The sequence below is a fragment of the Phlebotomus papatasi genome, chromosome 2, assembly GCF_024763615.1.
Source record: "Phlebotomus papatasi isolate M1 chromosome 2, Ppap_2.1, whole genome shotgun sequence".
Taxonomy (NCBI): Eukaryota; Metazoa; Arthropoda; class Insecta; order Diptera; family Psychodidae; genus Phlebotomus; species Phlebotomus papatasi.
In genome coordinates, this window is record NC_077223.1 from 77,164,226 (window position 1) to 77,183,743 (window position 19,518).

The 19,518-nt window shown below is 34.2% G+C and overlaps 4 protein-coding genes across 4 annotated transcripts in view; 1 reads left to right on the forward strand and 3 right to left on the reverse strand.

Moving 5' to 3' along the window:
* LOC129804471 (heparan sulfate glucosamine 3-O-sulfotransferase 5) overlaps nucleotides 1–19,518 on the reverse strand; it is a 271,187-nt gene that overhangs the window by 154,079 nt on the left and 97,590 nt on the right. The gene's annotated exons all lie outside the window — the stretch shown is intronic.
* Nucleotides 19–1,543, reverse strand: LOC129804468 (islet cell autoantigen 1). The gene has a single exon (XM_055851786.1). It carries the CDS (start codon nucleotides 1,441–1,443, stop codon nucleotides 88–90), a length of 1,356 nt encoding a protein of 451 aa, XP_055707761.1. The 5' UTR covers nucleotides 1,444–1,543; the 3' UTR covers nucleotides 19–87.
* LOC129804487 (LITAF domain-containing protein) lies at nucleotides 1,797–16,157 on the forward strand. Its single transcript, XM_055851822.1, has 3 exons — nucleotides 1,797–2,166; nucleotides 2,495–2,791; nucleotides 15,172–16,157. Exons 2-3 carry the CDS (start codon nucleotides 2,508–2,510, stop codon nucleotides 15,275–15,277), a joined length of 390 nt encoding a protein of 129 aa, XP_055707797.1. The 5' UTR covers nucleotides 1,797–2,166; nucleotides 2,495–2,507; the 3' UTR covers nucleotides 15,278–16,157.
* On the reverse strand, nucleotides 7,615–11,492 carry LOC129804482 (peptidoglycan recognition protein 1-like). Its single transcript, XM_055851815.1, has 2 exons — nucleotides 10,905–11,492; nucleotides 7,615–8,335 (listed from the first exon to the last, which is right to left on the reverse strand). Exons 1-2 carry the CDS (start codon nucleotides 11,289–11,291, stop codon nucleotides 7,952–7,954), a joined length of 771 nt encoding a protein of 256 aa, XP_055707790.1. The 5' UTR covers nucleotides 11,292–11,492; the 3' UTR covers nucleotides 7,615–7,951.

The following is a 19,518-nucleotide window of genomic DNA, read 5'->3' on the forward strand; positions in this document are numbered from 1 at the left end:
GGGATTATATGCATGGAGTCTGCGCAATTCATATGGAAATCTTTATTGTGTGAATTACATCGAGAGATAACAGAAAATTATTTTTTTTTAAGCAGCATGACTGTTATTGACACCCCCATCGATCTGCTTGGAGATGGTGTCGGGATTGGCAAAAGGATCGAGTTCTGAGAATAAATCGAACCATGCACTCTTCCCTGACGGCTTGGGATCGCGTGGTTTTGCGCCATTGGAAGGCAACGTGGGCGTAGGGTTCTGCTGAACTGGAATGGGCTTGGCTGGCGTACGTCCAAACAGATCGAGAATCGCTGATGTTTTTGTGGGGGCCACTGTGTCCGAATCAGTGGCTTTTGGGGTAGGTGCATCGACGAGATTGAGCGTATTGAGATTGTCTAGAAGCTGAGACGGCATAAAAGAAGGCGCTGAATTGGACATAAAATCCCCAAAATCCATCGACAGTCCAAGGAGATCACTATCTGCAGTAGGTTTTGCTGCAACACTGCTAAGTCCATCAATAAGGAGTTGGGTATTTTCTCCCAGAGGAACATCCGAAGTTTCTGCTTTAGTAACTGGTTCTTTTGCATCCGTAATCTTCTCATCCTTGTAGTCTTCTTGGAAGAAAAGCATCTTATCCTTGTCTGGAAGTTTTTCTTCCTCTTCTTCAGTGATCCCTTTAGGGTCACTTTTTGTTGGTTGTGTGAGGTCCTTTAGAATACTAAAGGTGTAATGGGGCTCATTGTCCAAAATTTTGGCTGCTGTCTTAAAAGTTTCTGCTGTTTTTGTGGCAAAGTGAATCAGGCTCGACTGATAAGCCACCAGAGCATGAGAGAACATGTTGCACCTGGCTGCAGCTAACAAATCAATCTTCTGCAGACAATCCAAAGTCAAACGGTCGAATTTCTGTTTTGAAATCCTCACATGACTCTGTGCCCTCCTGAATTTTTCTAGCCCTTTACCACTGTCCGGATCAAGCTGAGCACTCACAGACTTCATCCAACTGAGCGCTGCTCGGTATTCCGTTCTCTCCTTCTCCATCACCGTAAGGGTAACATGGGTGTCTGCAATAGCTCGTTCCCTGAAGGTCTCAACTTCATGGTGGAGCCTCACAAGTGGTGACCTGATGGCCATTCTTTGTTGCCCGCAGTATGAGATGGATTTACCCGCGCTTATCATCACCTTGCTGGACGTTGCACTGAGTTTTCCATTCTCCTTGAGAAACTTACCCAGTGCATTCTCTTCCTGGGCCAAGATGCACATTCGCTCCTGGTAGAGATCAATAACTCTGTAGAGATGAGTGCAACTATCTGCAATACTCTTGAACAGGCAGATTTTTTGATCCAATTCAAAATCACTCAGTGTAACACAATCATCTTCAGTTCCTCCAAGTTTGCGCTGGACAGTTTTCTTGACCACCCAGTACTGGTGCTGCATCTCCGACTTTAGCATTTTAAACAGGGAAGATTAGCAATTTTTTTTTGAAAAAGAAAAATTGCTGGAAAAATTCTTATCACTTCTTATGACACCTTTTTCACCACCATCCATCTGCGCAAACTCCATTTGGGGTGATTCTCATGGAACTATCCAGCCGTCACTGACTGTGAAATCCTCAATTTTTTATTCATAGCATATTTCTAGATGAAATTATAATTTTTAATTACTTCTATCTGAGATTTGTTAATTGAACACGAGGAGGAAGTCGTTATCTTATCTCTTGTTTTAAATTTTCTCGCGCCAAAATATTGTATAACAAATTTACACAGAAATTCCGCAAGAGGTCGCAAAATCTGGCAGAAAATTTTAGTATACAAAAAAAATTGAAAGCAAGGTTAACAAAATTTCAATTGTTTCAAATTTTGTTACTGAAATATTCATGAAATCTATTAAAATTAATTAAAAACTAACGAAATCTTTGCATAAACTGTATAATAACTTTATTAAAAGGGTTAATACTTACATCGCTTTAAATAGTTGTACTATTTTCTGAGAAATATTCAACGAAGGGGAGTGCTTAAAATTTCATGGTTTGGTAAATTTCATGAAATTTTGTCACTCAAGGCAGTTGTGACACTTCCTGAATTTTTGCCAGTGCGTTTATTGTTTTGCTCGCCAATTTTTCCCATTTTTTGGCCTCAGAGAGCTACTTGTGTGTGCCCAAGAAGCCCCAAAAAGGTGAGTAATGTGCCATACAAGTGAATTTAGCTGGAATTGAGGTATTAAAAAGGATTGGAGGACTGTGCCGAGTGTCTAAAATTAGCCACTCTAGGCGATGGTCATTTCTGTGAAGGAGCTTCGAGATTTCCCAACCCATGAGAAAATCGCAGAAATGTGGCTCACAAATATTACATCATACCGCCCATACACAGTAAATAAACACATTTGCCGTGATAGCGTTGGACACGGCTGGTTAATTGGGTGAAGAGTTCACTGTGACCGCACGACCAAATTGATTCGGGGCAGTGTGAGTCACATATTTCAATTGATTTTCCCATTGTTGCAGGAGAAAACAAAAAATGGGAGACAAGAATGGAACGGCTCCGCCACCTTATGGCTTCGTTCCACCACCAAGTGCACCACCCAGCTATGCCCAGGCTGTCGGTGGAGTGCCTCCTGTCAGTCCCTTCACGCCACAAACTGCTACAGCTGTTCCGGCTGCCATCGTGACGACAGTGGTCCCCATTGGGCCCCACACCACCCACATGATCTGTCCAACCTGTCATTGCGAAATCAACACCCAGACACGCACGGAACCTGGGCCTATTGCCTATCTCAGTGGCCTCGTGATTGCACTTCTTGGGTAAGTGACTCAGAACAATTAGTGAAGACCAATTAGTCCAATTAGCTCCTGATAAGATACTGAATCCCTATCGATACGCTCCCCGTTTTCTTACGTGCCTTTACGTGAGATGTTTTTTCATCAAAATAACCACCTTTATTACAATTCTTCTTTGTCATTTTTAATAAAATCTGCGCAGAAACTCGATGGAGAGCTTAAATCTTAAACGATTTATGAATTATTAAATCTGCAGGGGGAAGGCAACATATTTATGACTATTAGCGGGAAGTGGGGTACTTTTGAATTTGCGTAGCTCTGAAATTGGGATTTTTCTCCTATTTTTAAATAGAATTGAATCTTATCACAATGTACAGTGCCGGACAAAATTGTACCAATGTTTCATATTTCTCTTTAAAGCACTTAATATCTCAAGATGTAATTTAAATTTTGACTGAACATGATAGCTAAATCATAAAATACTTGGCTCAAGCAGAGAAAGAGAACGAATGTAAAAAAAAACTAAAACAGTTAAGGTAGGGTAAGTGTGCCAAATTTCGGCATAGTTGCATATAAGCACCGAAGTCCTAAGTGTGAAATGCATTATTTTTAATTCATATTGATATTTTTTGTTACTTCCTTTTCGGGAGGGTTGTGTGGAACCTTGAAAACTAGTTTATCATCTTTATTTTCTTTAAATCACTTCCTAAAATATTGAAAAATTAATAAAAATATCGACATTGCTTTGGGTAATATTCCGGCCACTTTGAGTGAAATACCGGCCATCTTTTTTCTGGCCACCTTTTGTGACGAAACGGATAAAAAATTTCAAAACGTCAAACGGGACGAGCTTAATATTTAGTTTAATACGTTTATATGACCCACAAGCCCTGAGATCTTCTGTGTAATTTGTCCTGAAGACCTGAAGAGTAGCATCTCAAATTAACGCGCAGATTCCCGTAGTAATTTGCCCTTCCTGAACTCTTCCAAGACCTTTTCCCCATCATCTTTTTTATAGAAGTGATGGTTTTTTCTTTGGACATTTTAGAACTCAGAAATTGAAAAAAAAACACGAAATGAATAAGAAATTTGGGAAAGCAAAAGGTATTGCCGGAATAGGCAACATTACCTCACCGGAGAGACACTCACAAAATATATACTTTTTTACGCGAAATACAGGATCCAGCTGGGAAATTTCACCCGAAATTTAAAGATTGATGAACTATTAACATAAACAGAAACAATTTTTAATGAAAACTAATCAATTTTCATGAAAAACACCGAAGAAAACCTTCTGCACTTCACCACAAATCGTAAGACTGCTAGAAACACAATCGATCTGTTACATTTTTTGTAAGTCTTTGTGTTAATACATCCTAAAATGAATAAATATTTAAAAGCAAAATGAATTCATTGACTATTCGAAGATTACATATATAATTTTAATTAATTTATTTCCATGGCCGAAATTACACTCAAAGTGGCCGAAATTAGAAGCTGGCCGAAATTTGGCACACTTCCCCTAAGAGTAGCACATATCGACCATGCACCTTATGTCGACCAGCTTGCAGAAGATATCGACCACCAAGATAAAATGAATATTTAAAAATTACTAACTACGACCAATTACCTAATGCAAAATATATTGCGTTTGTTAATATATAATCTTCTGAATTCAGTTTTTCTTCGATTTTTCAAGAAAATATAATTTTTCATCTAATTTATTGAATCGCTGTATCGGAGTCTTAATCAAAAATCAGCCATTTCTCAAATTCTTATGATTTTATACTAGGATTTTAGTGACACAAAACAAGGAATTATACCTTATTTAAATGATTTACGTATCTGTCTGAATGAAAAAAAAACTACTTAATTAAACTACTTTTAATACTACTTAATTAATCAAATTAATTAAATTAAATTAAATTAATTTGTTAATTGAGAACAAGTGCGTCAGCCGATTTTGGTATTAAACTTTATGATACTTCAGTTTGTAAAGTCTTTATAAATAATTTCTCTGCTTTTTTGCCAATACAGGGTATATAGGCCATTCAGACGGGTAATTCATGGCTTAGTTATCATGCCCTGAAGCTGATGTTGCTTAGGATATCGATTTTGATTAGTTTTATAGGCTAACAAATAGTGTAGACTTCGCCAAAAGCAAATTTTTCGCCCAAATACACTAATAAAATGTAATAAACTGTGATTGGAGTCCGGATTTGATAGTTCTACCACTGGATCACGCGTAGATGCGTAGTCTGATCTCTGTGATATGGCCTACGTCATGTTTTGCAGCCATTTTGTTGAACTTATCCATTATTGATACACTTATTAAATTATTATTATACAAAAAATTAAGAATATATAATTGATCTTCTATCATAACATGTCAATTACACTTAATTTGATGGTTCTTTGAAATCATTCTGCGACAAAAATTGAAGATTTTTTCGAGGAGCCTATGAACAAGATATAGCTTTTAAGTAATTCCGCAACCCTACGTTCAGTATGGATCAAATTCGATTTTTTACTACTCAATATAGTGCAGTGCTTAAATTAAATTGCAAATTTTGCAATTCTTTTCTATAAAATTTTGTTACAAATTTTCCAAACAAATTTATTATAATTTGACGGTTTTGCCTTTCTTTGATTAAGGATAGCAATTAAGTAAATCGAGCGCCACAGCCCTATTCTCTTTCCAAAGCTCTCTAATTCTTTGCGCTACAGACAAACTTAAATTTGGTACATCATGATAAGTTTTAAGAAAATATCGATTTGAACAACTAGATTTTTTACAAAAATCGTTTTATTCACTTTTTGGATACTTATCCTCTACCTTCTCTGTGAATATTATACCTAAAGGATTATTATTTTCAAAATAGAAATTTTAAATCTCAAAAATCTGCATGTAAAATCCCAGCTTCAAATCGCTCTCCTGTAAAACATGCCTACTTCGAGTTACTCGTTTCTTATTCTGAGCGATCGATATGTATGCGATCGATATATATGGGGCAGGATGAGGTGGTACAATCATGCATTTTTTTTACAATTAACATATTTAGGATAATAAATAATTATCTAGGAATTGTGCTGTAACAGGTCATTCAATAAGTCTGTAGTATAAATAACATTTTTTTGGTTAAATTCGATCTTATTTATAAAAAGAAAGCCGATAAAAAAACGCTCTTAAATTGGTCAAAATTATTAAGGTACAGTGCTGTCTCTCTATATGCACACTCTCTATATACACAGCTTTTGTGTCGGTTGCTTTCAAAATCAATTTGTTTACATTTTGACAAAGTACTAAAGAAAATTATTTTCTTCGTAACTAATTTTTCTTGTTTTTAATTTTCTTACTTTTATTTTTTCTGTCTCATATTATATTTAAAATAACACGGGAAAATCTAGAACAATAAAAAAATGATAATTTATTAAAAGAAAGAAAAAACCGTTGGGAATTTCAAAAAAAGTTGTGCATATTCAGAGAGAGAACTGTCAAAAAAAAGTACCCAAACTGTGCATATAGCGAGACAGCACTGTATAATAGGATAATATGGAATCCTGTCTATTTTGGAACTTTTAAATTTTCTCACTGTTTCAGATGGTCAAAAAGGGAAACCACGAAGAAGTACAAGAGTTTAGGTTTAAGAGAACTTCTTCGTTGTTTTTTTCCTTTTTCCATATACTAAAACTGTTAGAGGATCTCAAAGCTCCAAATTAGACGTGATCCCAAATTACCCCATTTTAAGCTATATTCAGACTAGAGGTTTAGTCCAGTTCCCGAAGGTTTTCAATTCCTAAAGAACGAGAAATTTTATTACTTTTTGAGAAACCTATGGGTAACTTATTTTTACTAAACCAGTCCTAAGTTAATTTTTTCCAAAAATTCGTGATTGATAAGAAGTTAGAGCAATTAAGTCAAATGGCTAAGTTTTAGGTCTGAAGCCCGTATTAACCTAATCGGTGATCCATCTTTTCGGGTACATCTCTCTTCAATCCTAGCTTTGCTAATATGATGGCTGAAGGACCAATTCAAACTCAATTTAGTGCAATTTCGTTTTTTTTTTTTTAGATAAGCCAATACCCAAGAGAAACAAATCAGATTCGGTTAGTTTGAATATGATTCATATTCTTTTAGTAAATGACCCTTAAACAACAGTTCAGCTGCGTGAAACTCCCCTACCCTCCCCTATACTCAATTTCAGTATTTAAATTAGGCACTAAACAACCAAGTTATGCAAAGTTTTGATTATTATACATCTTTCAAAACTTTAATTATCTCGTAATCTTGAAATATATGTCTGCTATGGTAAAGAATAACGATTATTAAGCATCGTAAACGTTATTAAGATAATTTATGAAAAACAATAATCTTTAAATGTCGCATTAAGACAGATTTTTAATAATTTCCCCTCTAAAATTTCATAAAGATCGCTCAATAAAAATCTGCTTCAATTCTATTTACAATTACATAAAGACATTTATCATCCGTATGAGAATCATTTATGATAATTTATTCTATTCTAGACAATAAGTTATTTTATAAAGATTTTCACTGTCCGAATGGCTGCTGCGAACAATGTTCTACTTTAGCATGTTTTCTCTTAATTGTGCCAATTTAAAGGCAAATGAATTCTGAATATGAGAATATGCAAAATAAGTGAGAGAAAAAGAAAAAAAAATCAATTTTCTGACCACAGTCATGTCGCTTGTTAGGAATTTCCCATGGAGAAAAAAATATACATACGTCAAATGAGCTTTTGTTAATAATTAATTTAATTTGTGTAAACGAAAATGTAACTTTTTATCCTGACGCTTGACTTATTTAAAATTAAAAGACTGCAATGTAATGAAAAAAGGCAATTTTATTTGCTTGAACTCTGACATTTTTACTTTTTCATCACTTTAGAAATATTTTTGCGTATAAAGAACATTCTGTGAACTTTTTCTCACAATAGGTAAACAATGGAACAAATTTTCTTAGCAACATTTTCCTGTAGTTTCTGAAATTAGTTTGAATTTGTGATAATTGTGGAATTGATCAGCAAATTGTGCAATTTTTCTGTTAAAATATCACTCTGAAAGGTGTTTAAATCTAGCGAAAAAAAATTGCAGAAATATTTGAACTGATTGAGAGATTGAGACCCTATGATAACTTAGAAAAAAACTTACTAATATTTATTGCTAATTGATATTCTCAGACCAGTGAGGATATGACTTGATGATGTCGTAGAGAATTTGTCCAGGACTGCTTGTAGGTGAAAATTGTCGATGTCCAAAGAGTTTGTAGTTCTCATCGAGTTTCTGTGAGTCAATGCCCCACTGTAGGAGATTTTTGAAAGCCCTCAGCTGCTCCTCGGGTGGTGTTACTTTGTTGAAAGTGCCAATAAAGGCAATTCCAATTGCATTAACATTATAATTCTTGGTATGAGCTCCTTGTTTCTCCCAACCTCGGCCTTCATAAGCTGCTCCATCGCCTCCCACGAGGAAATTGTACCCTATATCATCCCATCCATGGGTATCCAGGTGAAATTTCTGCAAATCCTGTACCACTTTAATGCACTCCACCTTGAAAATTTCACCGAAAAAAAAGAATTAATTGATTTAAAACAGTTACAGTAATAGAATAATAGATTTTAACTACTGGAAAAGTAGGTAATATTATGAGCTACATTTTTCCCAAAGCGCGCTTGTTGCTTTTGTTTTTACAGACTGGACATTCTAATTACCAACAAAAGTCTTTAAATTGAGCTGTAAAGAGTTACAACTACAAATCTTTTATTAAAACTAAGATTTGCTATTCATTTTAGCAATTTCCTTCCCTTATTTTTTAAGCCCCGCATGAACGTAGTTTTTGGAGAAAGATTTTTTCCGAATTGATAAGAAAGATATTACTCTCAAGGGTTTTTATTTCAAAGCTTAAATGCTTGAGGTTCACAACACCCAAGTCAGAAAGGCTAAAAACCTTTTGGATTATGCTAAGTTCTGTTTAATCTACCCTAATTGTCTTCTTCTGAAATTAATTCGCAGAGTTCATCAAAATCGGTTAATCGACTATTCTTTAAAACCCGGTTATTTGGAATCATTGCTCTAGAGAGGTAATATCCCAATTGCTCTAAAACCTAATGGGTCTAATAGTCTATAGAGCCTAAACACAGAAGAATGTTTCAATCATCAAACTTTAATCTAATTTACTCTAATCTTCTTCTTCTGAAACTAGTTTTTAACCGGTTATCGAGTTTGGCAGAGCCAACCAAAATCGGTTAACTGACTTAAAACTCTATTACTTAGAATCATTACCCTAGAGAGGTAATATCCCAATTGCCCTAAAACCTGTTCAGGCCATTAATTTATAGAGGTTGTCCGTTGCTGGACGCCAGAAACTCTAAGCTAATCTACTCTAATCGTGTTCTTCTGAAACCGGTTTTTAACCTGGTTTCGCAGAATCAATCAAAACCTGTTAACCGACCATACTTAAAACCCGGTTATTTGGAATAATTATTCTAAAGAGGCAATATCTCAATTGTCCTAAAACCTGTTGGGTCCATTAAACGGTCCATTCCCGGGTGCTATGGGAATTGTATAGCCGCCAAAACTCCTTAACAAAGCCCCCTGAGTTACTGTAATAACAAGGAATCTTTCTGAGCGGTTCAAAATGGTTTTCTTCCTCTGCCTAAACTGGTTTAAAAATTAAATTTTCGTTGTTTAGGTGTTTGTTTCTTTACCGAATGCTCTACAAAAACCTAATAGCTGCCGCACACAATTAATTGTAAATTATACTACTTTCTAATACGAAAATGTTACGGAACGAATCAAAGTATGACATGATCTATGGATTCGCAATTTCTGCTCTTTTTCTAGTGACATGTTCGATAGCTTGGGGCCCTTAGAGGATCCCTCCCCCTATAAGTCGATATACTCATTTGTATTAATAACATGACCTTAATTTTTACCCCGCCCCTCCTTTTCAACTCAAAAACCATGTTTTTTCTAGATTGCTTGAAAACGTGACGTGCGAGTATTTCTTTTTTTTAGTTAGATAAAATGGTATTAGAGGTTGCTTAGGCGGACATTTCGTCCATAAATACCCTTGAATCATTTCTAATAACTGTACTTCAAGGTCAAGGATTAAAAAGGGATCTAGAAAGTCAAAATCTGAAAAGGCGTATTTCTCAACTGAAATAGCAAGGTGAACGGTTTAAAAGGATCTAGAGAACGCACTTCTCAACGCAAAGGTGTCATATCCGGGGTTGTTGAAAAGTTTGGAATTTCTGACAAGCCTAAACCGTCTAATCAATTATTAAACGGTACTCAACCGGTTGTAAACCGATAATTTACTTCAGGAATTCAACCATATTCCTTCTAAATTATTTTGAGCAATCTTTTGTGTAATTTATAAATTGGTTTAAATCACTTGGAAACCGGTAAACGGTAAACGATGCGAAAGTGTTTTTGAAGATAGCATCTTAGTTACGAGTTCGAGTATTTCTAAAAGCATGAGTGTTTTAGGCGCCCCTTTTATAACGACATTTCTTCCATGATGTCCCTAAACCCCCTTTACTAAGTTGCATTTTAGCCGGTTATGACATCAGTGTATAATTTCTATTGATTGAACTAATACTAATTATTACAAAAACAGACAAAAACGATCTCTTTTATCTAAATAATTTTTATAATGACTTAATTCAAAGTACAAACGATAAGTAAAGTTTTAAACCTAAAATAAACATTCATTATTACAGCTACATATATTTTTTTCGGTATTACGTAGAAGATGGTGGGGCTGTTTCAAACATAGAATATTACAATATAATAGTACATTTTTGGGATAATTATTATTTACTATCTGCAGTTAAGTTAGCTTAACTAAAAGTAGATAGGGGAAAGCGCGCTACCTTCGGACGATTTATGCTTCGCACAAATCATTTTTTACAATGTGTTATTAATGAATTTAGCCCATTATAATATTATGTTTTAATAGATAGTTCAATGCCTCAAATTTTCAGAAAAGCGTTATGGGTGAAATCCATCAGGAACATAGAGAAAAAAAAATGAATTGTCCGAAGCTTGAATCGTCCGGAGGTAGCGCGTTTTCCCCTATTTTTTGTACACAAATAATAAATTTTAGTAAACTTACCATTGTTGTACAATTATCCGTAGCTGTATGAGATACAATGACTCTTTTTGTGGGCAAATGCAGATGGACGGGTTCATTTAATTCTGGTCTAGCTTCCCATTCATGACGACTGACAATCCTTAGTAGGTGTTCATCATCCGTTGGTACTTGATGTTCAATGTCAATTGTTGTGGATTCTTCTTCCTCTGATTCTGAATCACTCAATTCATGACAATCAGGATCACCTCGCATGCTCAGAAATACCACAATCATTATGATACTGACTACACTGAAGAGAAACAGGAGCCAGCCTGTACAAACACTTCCGTAGCACCAGCAACTTTTAACTTTCTCCTTATCATCTTCGGTTGTTTCAAATTTTGTATTTTCAGACACTTTTTTATCCATTTTTTTTATTCCACAAAGACTTGTAACTCGATCACCCACAACTATCAACTATCTTTCCTACGTTGTGAGATTTTTCTCCTGACCCATTGAGATTGCATCTGATATAATTGTATACTCAAACGAGATTCTTAATCACCTGGGAAGAATATTTTAAGAGTGAAATAAATACAGCTAGTCAATTTGCAATTGCACACGGAAATTGTCTACAAGTCTATAAAGTTTTACTATACGAGAAAGAGAGAAAAAATGTACAATTTTGATGTAAGAATTATTTTCCTTCTTATTTGCTAGAGAAATTTGAGATTGGTAATTGACTTGCACCAATGGATTGTTTCTATCAATGAAATAAGATACATTTTTAAAGTGAGATTTTTTTTTACATTCGATTTCTTCGGCATTCTCAACATTTTGCAATGAAATGTGGGTGTTCTCAAGACTGGAAAATCATTTAAACAATGTTTCGCATGTCTCGTTCTACAGTGTGCTAAGAAATAATTTGTAAGCATTTCGAAGCAGTTTTGGGAGTTAGGTATATGGTGAATTTGAAGTTGAAATGTTTGATTTTTTAATCTCTTCTCTATCAAAAAAACTCCTGAAATTAGGGACTAAAAATCTAGTATCTTATAAGTCACGCCTTCTGTTAAATGTGATTATTAAATAAATTGTGTAAAATATTAAAAAGTGCATATTAAAAACTATAGAAAGCATATTTTCTATGTTTGCTAGAAACGGAGTACTGAGGAAAAAATTATGCAATACTGTGTACAATACTTAATTTAAATAAAATGTTTCTGATTTGTTAAACAATGCCAATAATCTTTGCAAATAAATATATTTCGTCAAGAACTAGGAATATGTGGAGCAGTAGCTGCAGACTTTCGGAATATATAAAATATTCTGATAATAAAATAATATACGGAAAAGCATTGTACTCGTAGCTGTACCTACTATATTTTCAAGTATTCTTTAACTTAATAAAGAAACCTTTACTTATTTGGCTTAAATATATGTCATAAGGGTCATAAGCTTTTGCCAATGGTTCCATAAAAAACTTTCAGTTGCCTAAAACTACCCCATTAACCCGTACTAAATAAGATTTTGCCAGGGGTCAGTTCTCCATTTCGGATTACCGATGCATTCAGGTCACAATTGGGCCCCTTATGTTATGTCTCGCGGTGTGTGTTTGGATCAATGACACACTGGTAAAAATAAAAGGGTCAAATTGACCCTTTTCCAAAGGATGGATCATATTTGACTCTTTGAAAGGGTCACCAGGAACCCTTCGAAAGGGTCACGGTTTTGACATCTATTTAATTCCGGAATAAACGAATAAAAAAACAATGAAAAAGTGATCTTTGGTGTTCGCTCAGATGAGAGAAATATGATATCAGTAATAAGTTTACAATAAAACATGATTATTCGTGATAAATGTGCATACTAAATTTCAAGTGATACAAAAGTGAACCTTTCAAAGGGTCAAATACGATCCATCCTTTTGAAAAGGGTCAATTTGACCCTTTTATTTTTACCAGTGCAGTGAATATTTGTATCAGGGCCTAGCTCTGAAAAATGCAACCAGTTTTAGTATACATTTTTTCCTGTTTTCGTACACATTTCACGAGATATCTTCAAAACCACGTAGGTTGCCAATTTGGAGTTTTCGGTTGCCTCCTCGTTATTAAATTGGCTTTTATTTTGTATTAATATTATTTGCTAAATCATTCTACAATGACAGAAAACAGCTAATAAACTCAAAAGTTTTTTCGGCGCGCTAGAAACATATGGGAAACATAGGAAATGTCATGCCCCTGATCAGGGCCCTAGTTAGAATTGAATTTAAGGTAGGGCATCAGTAGTTAAAGGTCGAGCATTAATCAAAATTTTTGATTGATCTATTTTGGTTAGTCGATTGCCGTCCACTTCACTTGAATGCAAGTGAATGAGGTAAAACAAAAAAAAATGTTTCGTCTTGTAGAATGTAAAATACGTTTTGATCAAGTGAACATAAAATCTTTCATTTAAGGATTAGTTTGACTTATCAGCTAACAGGAAATATTTAATATTTGGACTTTAGATTTCGATGGACCAATTCTGAGAAAACTTCATCACCGAAAAGTAATGTTTCTTTTCCAAAAAAAATCTCCAAAAAATATGGTTTCAATTACTAAATTTTAAGAATCTTTACGCTCGTTTTGCTCAGAACCATTCAAAAACATTATTTCATTTAATTAATCATTAAATAATTTCAATTTTAACTCATGCCAAAATGATGGATAAATATTCTATTTTATTTTTTTTAAGATGTTTGTGAAAATATTTAAATTTTTCACAAAATTATCGTTTGATTTTCCATACTATTTTAACCAATTGCATTAAGCACTTCAATCGATAACTACATTAGATTAGATGTATCAGGCCATTTAATAGAAGATTAATTTCTTCTCAACCATATCATACTACACAGAAAAAAAAATATTTTGTAAAAATGTTCGTAAAAAATTTTGTCATTTGTTCGTAAATGTTTGTAAAATGTTCGTTAGACAAACAAAAAATTACAAACAAATGACAAAATTTTACGAACATTTTTTGTGTGTTTACGAACATTTACGAACAAATGTTTGTAAAAGTACAAAAAATGGTCGTAAAGTGATCATATTACGAACAATGTTTGTGAAAAAAGTACAAACTTTTACAAACATATTTGTCGGTTATACGATTTACGAGCATTTCGTAATTACCCCATAGGAATTCACAAACATTTACAAACATTTTTACGAAATATTTTTCTCTGTGTACGAACAGTTTACTTAGAACATTATCTTAGTTTCTGGTTTTTAAGATAGCGCATTGAAAGTTTTAAGGTAGGGCATTGCCCTCAAGGCCCCCCCCCAGCGCTATGGCCCTGATTTGTATCAACTGAAACACCACTTTCATGCCGAAACTCGTTCTCGTACCAGCCTCTATTTGTTTTTAGGCGGTTCACTTATTTGCTAATGTGCACCATTCATTAATTCACTGTATGAATTCAAAGCTGATATGGCATGGGAAATTTTTTTATGCTGCTGCTCAGCTTTGAACCCGAGACCTCACAGTCATAGAGACACTACTCTGTCAACTGATCCACTTGAGACTATCAACCCGTTTAAGCCATATACCAAAAAATTCCGGTAAATCATTAAATTCCGTTAGACGATTTTTCAATGTCAAAGGTTACAAAAGCTCTCCGCAGCATATTTCGTAACTTAATGGGGTCATGTTTGGGTTCCATGGAAAGGTCTTGGAATTTCTGACAAGTCTGAACCAGTTTCAATCTGTTTTGTACTGGTAATAAACCAGTTATGAATCGATAAGTAATTTTTGCCCAAAACCAATTGTGTTATACACCTAAGCCCTTTTGAGTCAACTTTTGAGTGATTCAATCGGTTTAATCGGTTCAATCGATTTACCAATAAATGCGGTAAATGACACGAAAATGCTTTTTTTACGTATAACACCTAAGTAACGAGATCGAGAATTTCGCAAAGCACTAGACGCTTTGCCACCCTTTTTAATCTTATATCAAGAATTCTTATTAATAAACTTGCTATATTTTTTAACACGACGTTCGTTTGAATTTCCATTTCGTCGTTTTGTTTTCCTCCTTTTCTCTGTATTTGTAACTCAGCTATTTCCCATTCTGTATTTGAGTCAGAACAACGATTGTTCTCAAGTGCGACTCCACAGCTTGGTCATTTCATGAAAATTTATTTCTCACTCTAATTGCGTGCAAAATTATGCGGGAATGCTGTTGGTATGGGGATGAGAAAAGCATAAGAGTTCTCCTGAACGGAAATCCGAGAATACAAAACATTTTCATTGTTTTTTTTTTTAATTGTTGCAGATGCTGGCTCGGGTGCTGCCTGATTCCATGCTGTATTGACGAATGCATGGATGTACATCACACATGTCCCAATTGCAAGGCATATTTGGGACGTCATCGCCGATAAAGCGATACCTTCTTGCTTGTCCTACCCTTTCTCTCTCTATTCACAGAAACTGCAAGAGTTGGAGCAATCTCAGAGTGTTCGAAGAGGAAGAAAATTACCACAAGAATCCTCCCTCAAAGTGTCTACCTTTGAAGTAGCCAAAGGACACCCCCCTCGCGTTTCAATAGTTGTCTTACTAATCAATTCTAATGCCAAATTTATTGATTTACTGACTTCCAATGCTCATGTTGGTTATTTTTTTCTACTTTTTAGGAATTGTTTCACTTGAAAAAAAAAATGAAATTATATATTTTCATTATTATTTTACTTATTGTACTACTTTACCTTTAAACGCAAAAGGAGAAAAAGAGAATCTATTGAATTTGCACCTCGAGTTGCAAGAAGAAATGAGCCAAAGCATTCATTCCTCCAATTAGAAAGAAAAAAAAAATGAAGTTTTAATACACTAAAAACGTATTTTCATGCATTTTTTGGCTTACTCACTTTCAAATATAAAACAATGAAGAAATTTTATGAAAATTTTGTCTGTCTTGTAAAAAAAAACAATCTCCACTTATCGACGGTTCTAATCCATACTATTCTATCCCAAATTTACAACTTTAGGAGTGCAATTTAATGATGCTGAGAAATTTGTATGGTGCATAAGATTTTTTTCAAACAAAAAAAAAACCTTAAATTATCTTCTCATGCGAATATCTGATCCAATTTGATCTGATTCCATAAAATTTATACCAGTTCTAAAATTCAGTGCCGAGGGGTAAGATATCTCGGATTAGGACAATTGCAAATCTTGAATTAGGATAGTGTGAAATGGAGCCGTTGATACAATTTACTGTTGTCATATATATGTAATATAATGTAACAAGGAAAGAGTGTAAAATGTGTTTTATTTAACTTTTTAGTTTGGGATTTTAGTTTGAGTTTGGAAGTGACGAAAAGTGGTTAATTTACTCAAATTAAACTTTCATGTTCCCGTATGTCTCGTGAGGTTACCTGGAGTGGATTGTACGCCAGAAAAAGCTGCACAGTATCAAATTTCTTAATCTACATTTACACAACAAAATAAGCTATAAAGGAAGTCATTTGTAGACAATCATGGCCAAAGGGATTTCGAGAGCCTTTGGGCAAGGAATAATAGAAGATTAGTTAGTATTGTCTCAATAGCAAGAGCTGGATTCTACATCAGGAAAATGATGTCATATTTTCTGGAGAAGATAGGCACGAAAAGGGAGAAAAACAGTGATTAAACAATAATAAGATGATAACAAGGATTAAAAGAATAATAATTTTCAATATTTAACACAACGATATGTGATGACCACTAGACAATGATGAAGATCGTAGCAAGTAGCAGAGGTAGGAGTTTTTATTTATTTGTCCTATTTGTAAATTTAATGATGGCTGCTTCAGACTGGAGGTTCAGCCCAGTTCCCGCCCGAAGATTTTTTTAAATAATAATGGATCTTTTGTCATGAATATTTAATCTTAAATAACAATTCCCTAAAAAATCATTTCTGATAAGGAATTAGAGGAGTGAAGCCAGATGACTAAGCCTTAGATCTGAAGCCCGTATAACGGTAGGGGAGACTGGGGCAAAAAGTCACAAATCGAAAATTTTAAAATTCAATATCTTCCAAGTCCAAGATAAATAAGATAGCGGCTTAAAATTTTTTCCATAGATAGCCTCCATAGATCTTCTTTAATGTCGTAAGTTTGTTAGAATTTGAACAAAGAATTTAGAAAATAAAAAATATCGAAATTTTTAGACCTAATTTTTGAAATATTTTCCTTGCAGAAGATAACAATTATTACCTACTTATTTTCCAAAATTTATGCACTGGTAAATATTTCCTAAATTATTTGGATTTTTTGAATACGAATGCGCTATCTATTTTTGAATTTCACAAAAGTTCCTTTCTCCAGAAATCCTTTTATTGAAAATGGCCACTTGGGGTAAAAAATAACAAAAGATATAGAGCAAAAAGTAACAAAAAAGCGAAGAAAGATCTGATGTCCCACGATGAAAAAAAAAACGTCAATGCAATGTGTCGCAGCTTGTTGTTTGCATTGGTCAAACGATTTGCAGTTTTTTGTGTGTTTTTTATAAAATGTGCTTTTCTCGCTCAGATAAAGAAAAAAAAGTGTTTTACAAAGGCGCAGAAGAATTAATTTCCTATGAAAATATGTAATCTCGGTATTTTAGGTATTTAACTTAAATTTACGGAATCCCGTAATAAAGCGAATCAAAATGTGATAGTATCTTATGCCCTAGACACACTAACGACTTAAGCCGAGAGACGACATAGTGGAAAATTATGGAAATGTAGTTTAATCATTATTTCGAATTATAATTACACTAAGCCGTATCTCGGCTAATCCTCAAGTCTGTCGAGGCCCTTATGCCTGATACTATTTGCCCCAGCATTTTTGAGAATGATCACAAAATCACCTTTTAGAAAACAGCTCGATAAATATATTTCCTTACAAAATAGAAGAAAATGACTTTCACAGAGTTGTAGAGCGGTAAATTTCCTATAAAACTGTGCTAATTAGAAATTTTGGAGGATTTCGGGTAGCTTGTAAAAAAAATTAAATATCCTTTTTGTGACTTTTTGCCCCAGTCTCCCCTACTATTATTCACATGTTCTAGAGCGGTAATGAGAAATTAAGGTGCCATCCATGTTTCAACTTTCGAGTGAACTGTCCACAGCGACTATGTTCACTCAATAAAGTGCAGAAATGGATTGACTGTAACATAAGTCCCAGTAACCTTCAGCATCCGGCTAAGGATAAGGGTCTAAGAATGTTGGTCATTTCAGAGGAGTGAACAATTAACAATTGGCGAATTATGGTGATATTCCAATGAAAAATATATATTTACATTGCATTTTAGTACATGGCTGATCTCATAGGCTTCTGCGTGTGCGTAATATTGACTTTCCTTTGTGTTGGTTCCTGTCAAGACTGTTTTGTGGTTTTAGAATACCGCGAGGATTTACGAGAAAACAGTCGAGATAGGAACCAACATAAAAAAAGTCGATAATGCAGAAGATCTTGAGAACAGTATTGTTAAAAAAAATAATTTTTCATTGGAATATCACCATTACGACGGTTATTCAATTTTTGCATCACAGCAAAAAGCAAGTGTTTATTATCTTCGTATGCTTACAACGAAAATGCGATCTGATTTAAAAGTGATTTTATTTGGACTTTGTATAAAAATGATTCACCAAGAGTGGCCGAAAATTAAAATTTTTGAATAGATACAAATTTAATTTTCTTATCTCTAAGATCATTTGATTTTCTTCTTGCAATATTGCTTATCATAGATAAAATTTTAGTATTATGATGCATGATATTCCATTTTTTTCAGTGGCTCTGATAAGAACCGAGAGGAGAGGTTTCTAATCAAAATGTTCTTATGAAATTTTACCTACTGCTCTATAATTTTGCTAAACATTTTTGTCTATCTCGAAAGAACATGTGCTTTTCGAGCCATTTTCTAAAAGTCGATGATTGCAAACTATAAGGATATGGATATACACATCTAGGTTTTTTTGCAGGCGACCGAATAATTCTTGAGCTAAGATATTTTTGATCAAAAATCGTAAAATTTGTTTGTCAAGTATTACGGTCCGGAAAGAGTTAAATAAAAAAATATCGGTTACAGATTTATTTTTTTTTATGGAGAAATGTAGTGTAATTTCCTCTAGGTCACTCAATGGGTCAAGTAGTAGAGTGGGGTTGAATACCCGCTGTATGATGCAAGTGCCCTGGGGTCGAATCCCCTTTAAGGCCACCAGGATTTTTTTGGCATTATGGTACTTACTCCAATTGAAAATGAAATTGATTGTTTTTAGTACTTTACTGTTCTCAAGTGTTTCTATACATAATCGATTTTTCTGTATTGGTTCCTGTCACGACTGATTGGTGGTTTTAGAACATGATGAGGACAGGGGGAAAATAGTCGAGACAGGGACCAACACAAAGAAGGGTCGATAATGCCGAAACACTTGAGAACAGTAAAGAGATAAAAAAAACATATTCATTTTTGATTGGAATGGAATCTAGAAGAAGATTCCAGATTCTAGAATATTTAGCCTGCGAAATTTGTCATTAAAAGCTTAAGTAAAGCAAATTTATGCAAAGGACTTCTAATAGATGATCCTAAGCCCTCCGACTTCCTGTGTATGATAATTAAATTTTGCAGACTAGGGTAACTGTGCCAAATTTCGGCATAG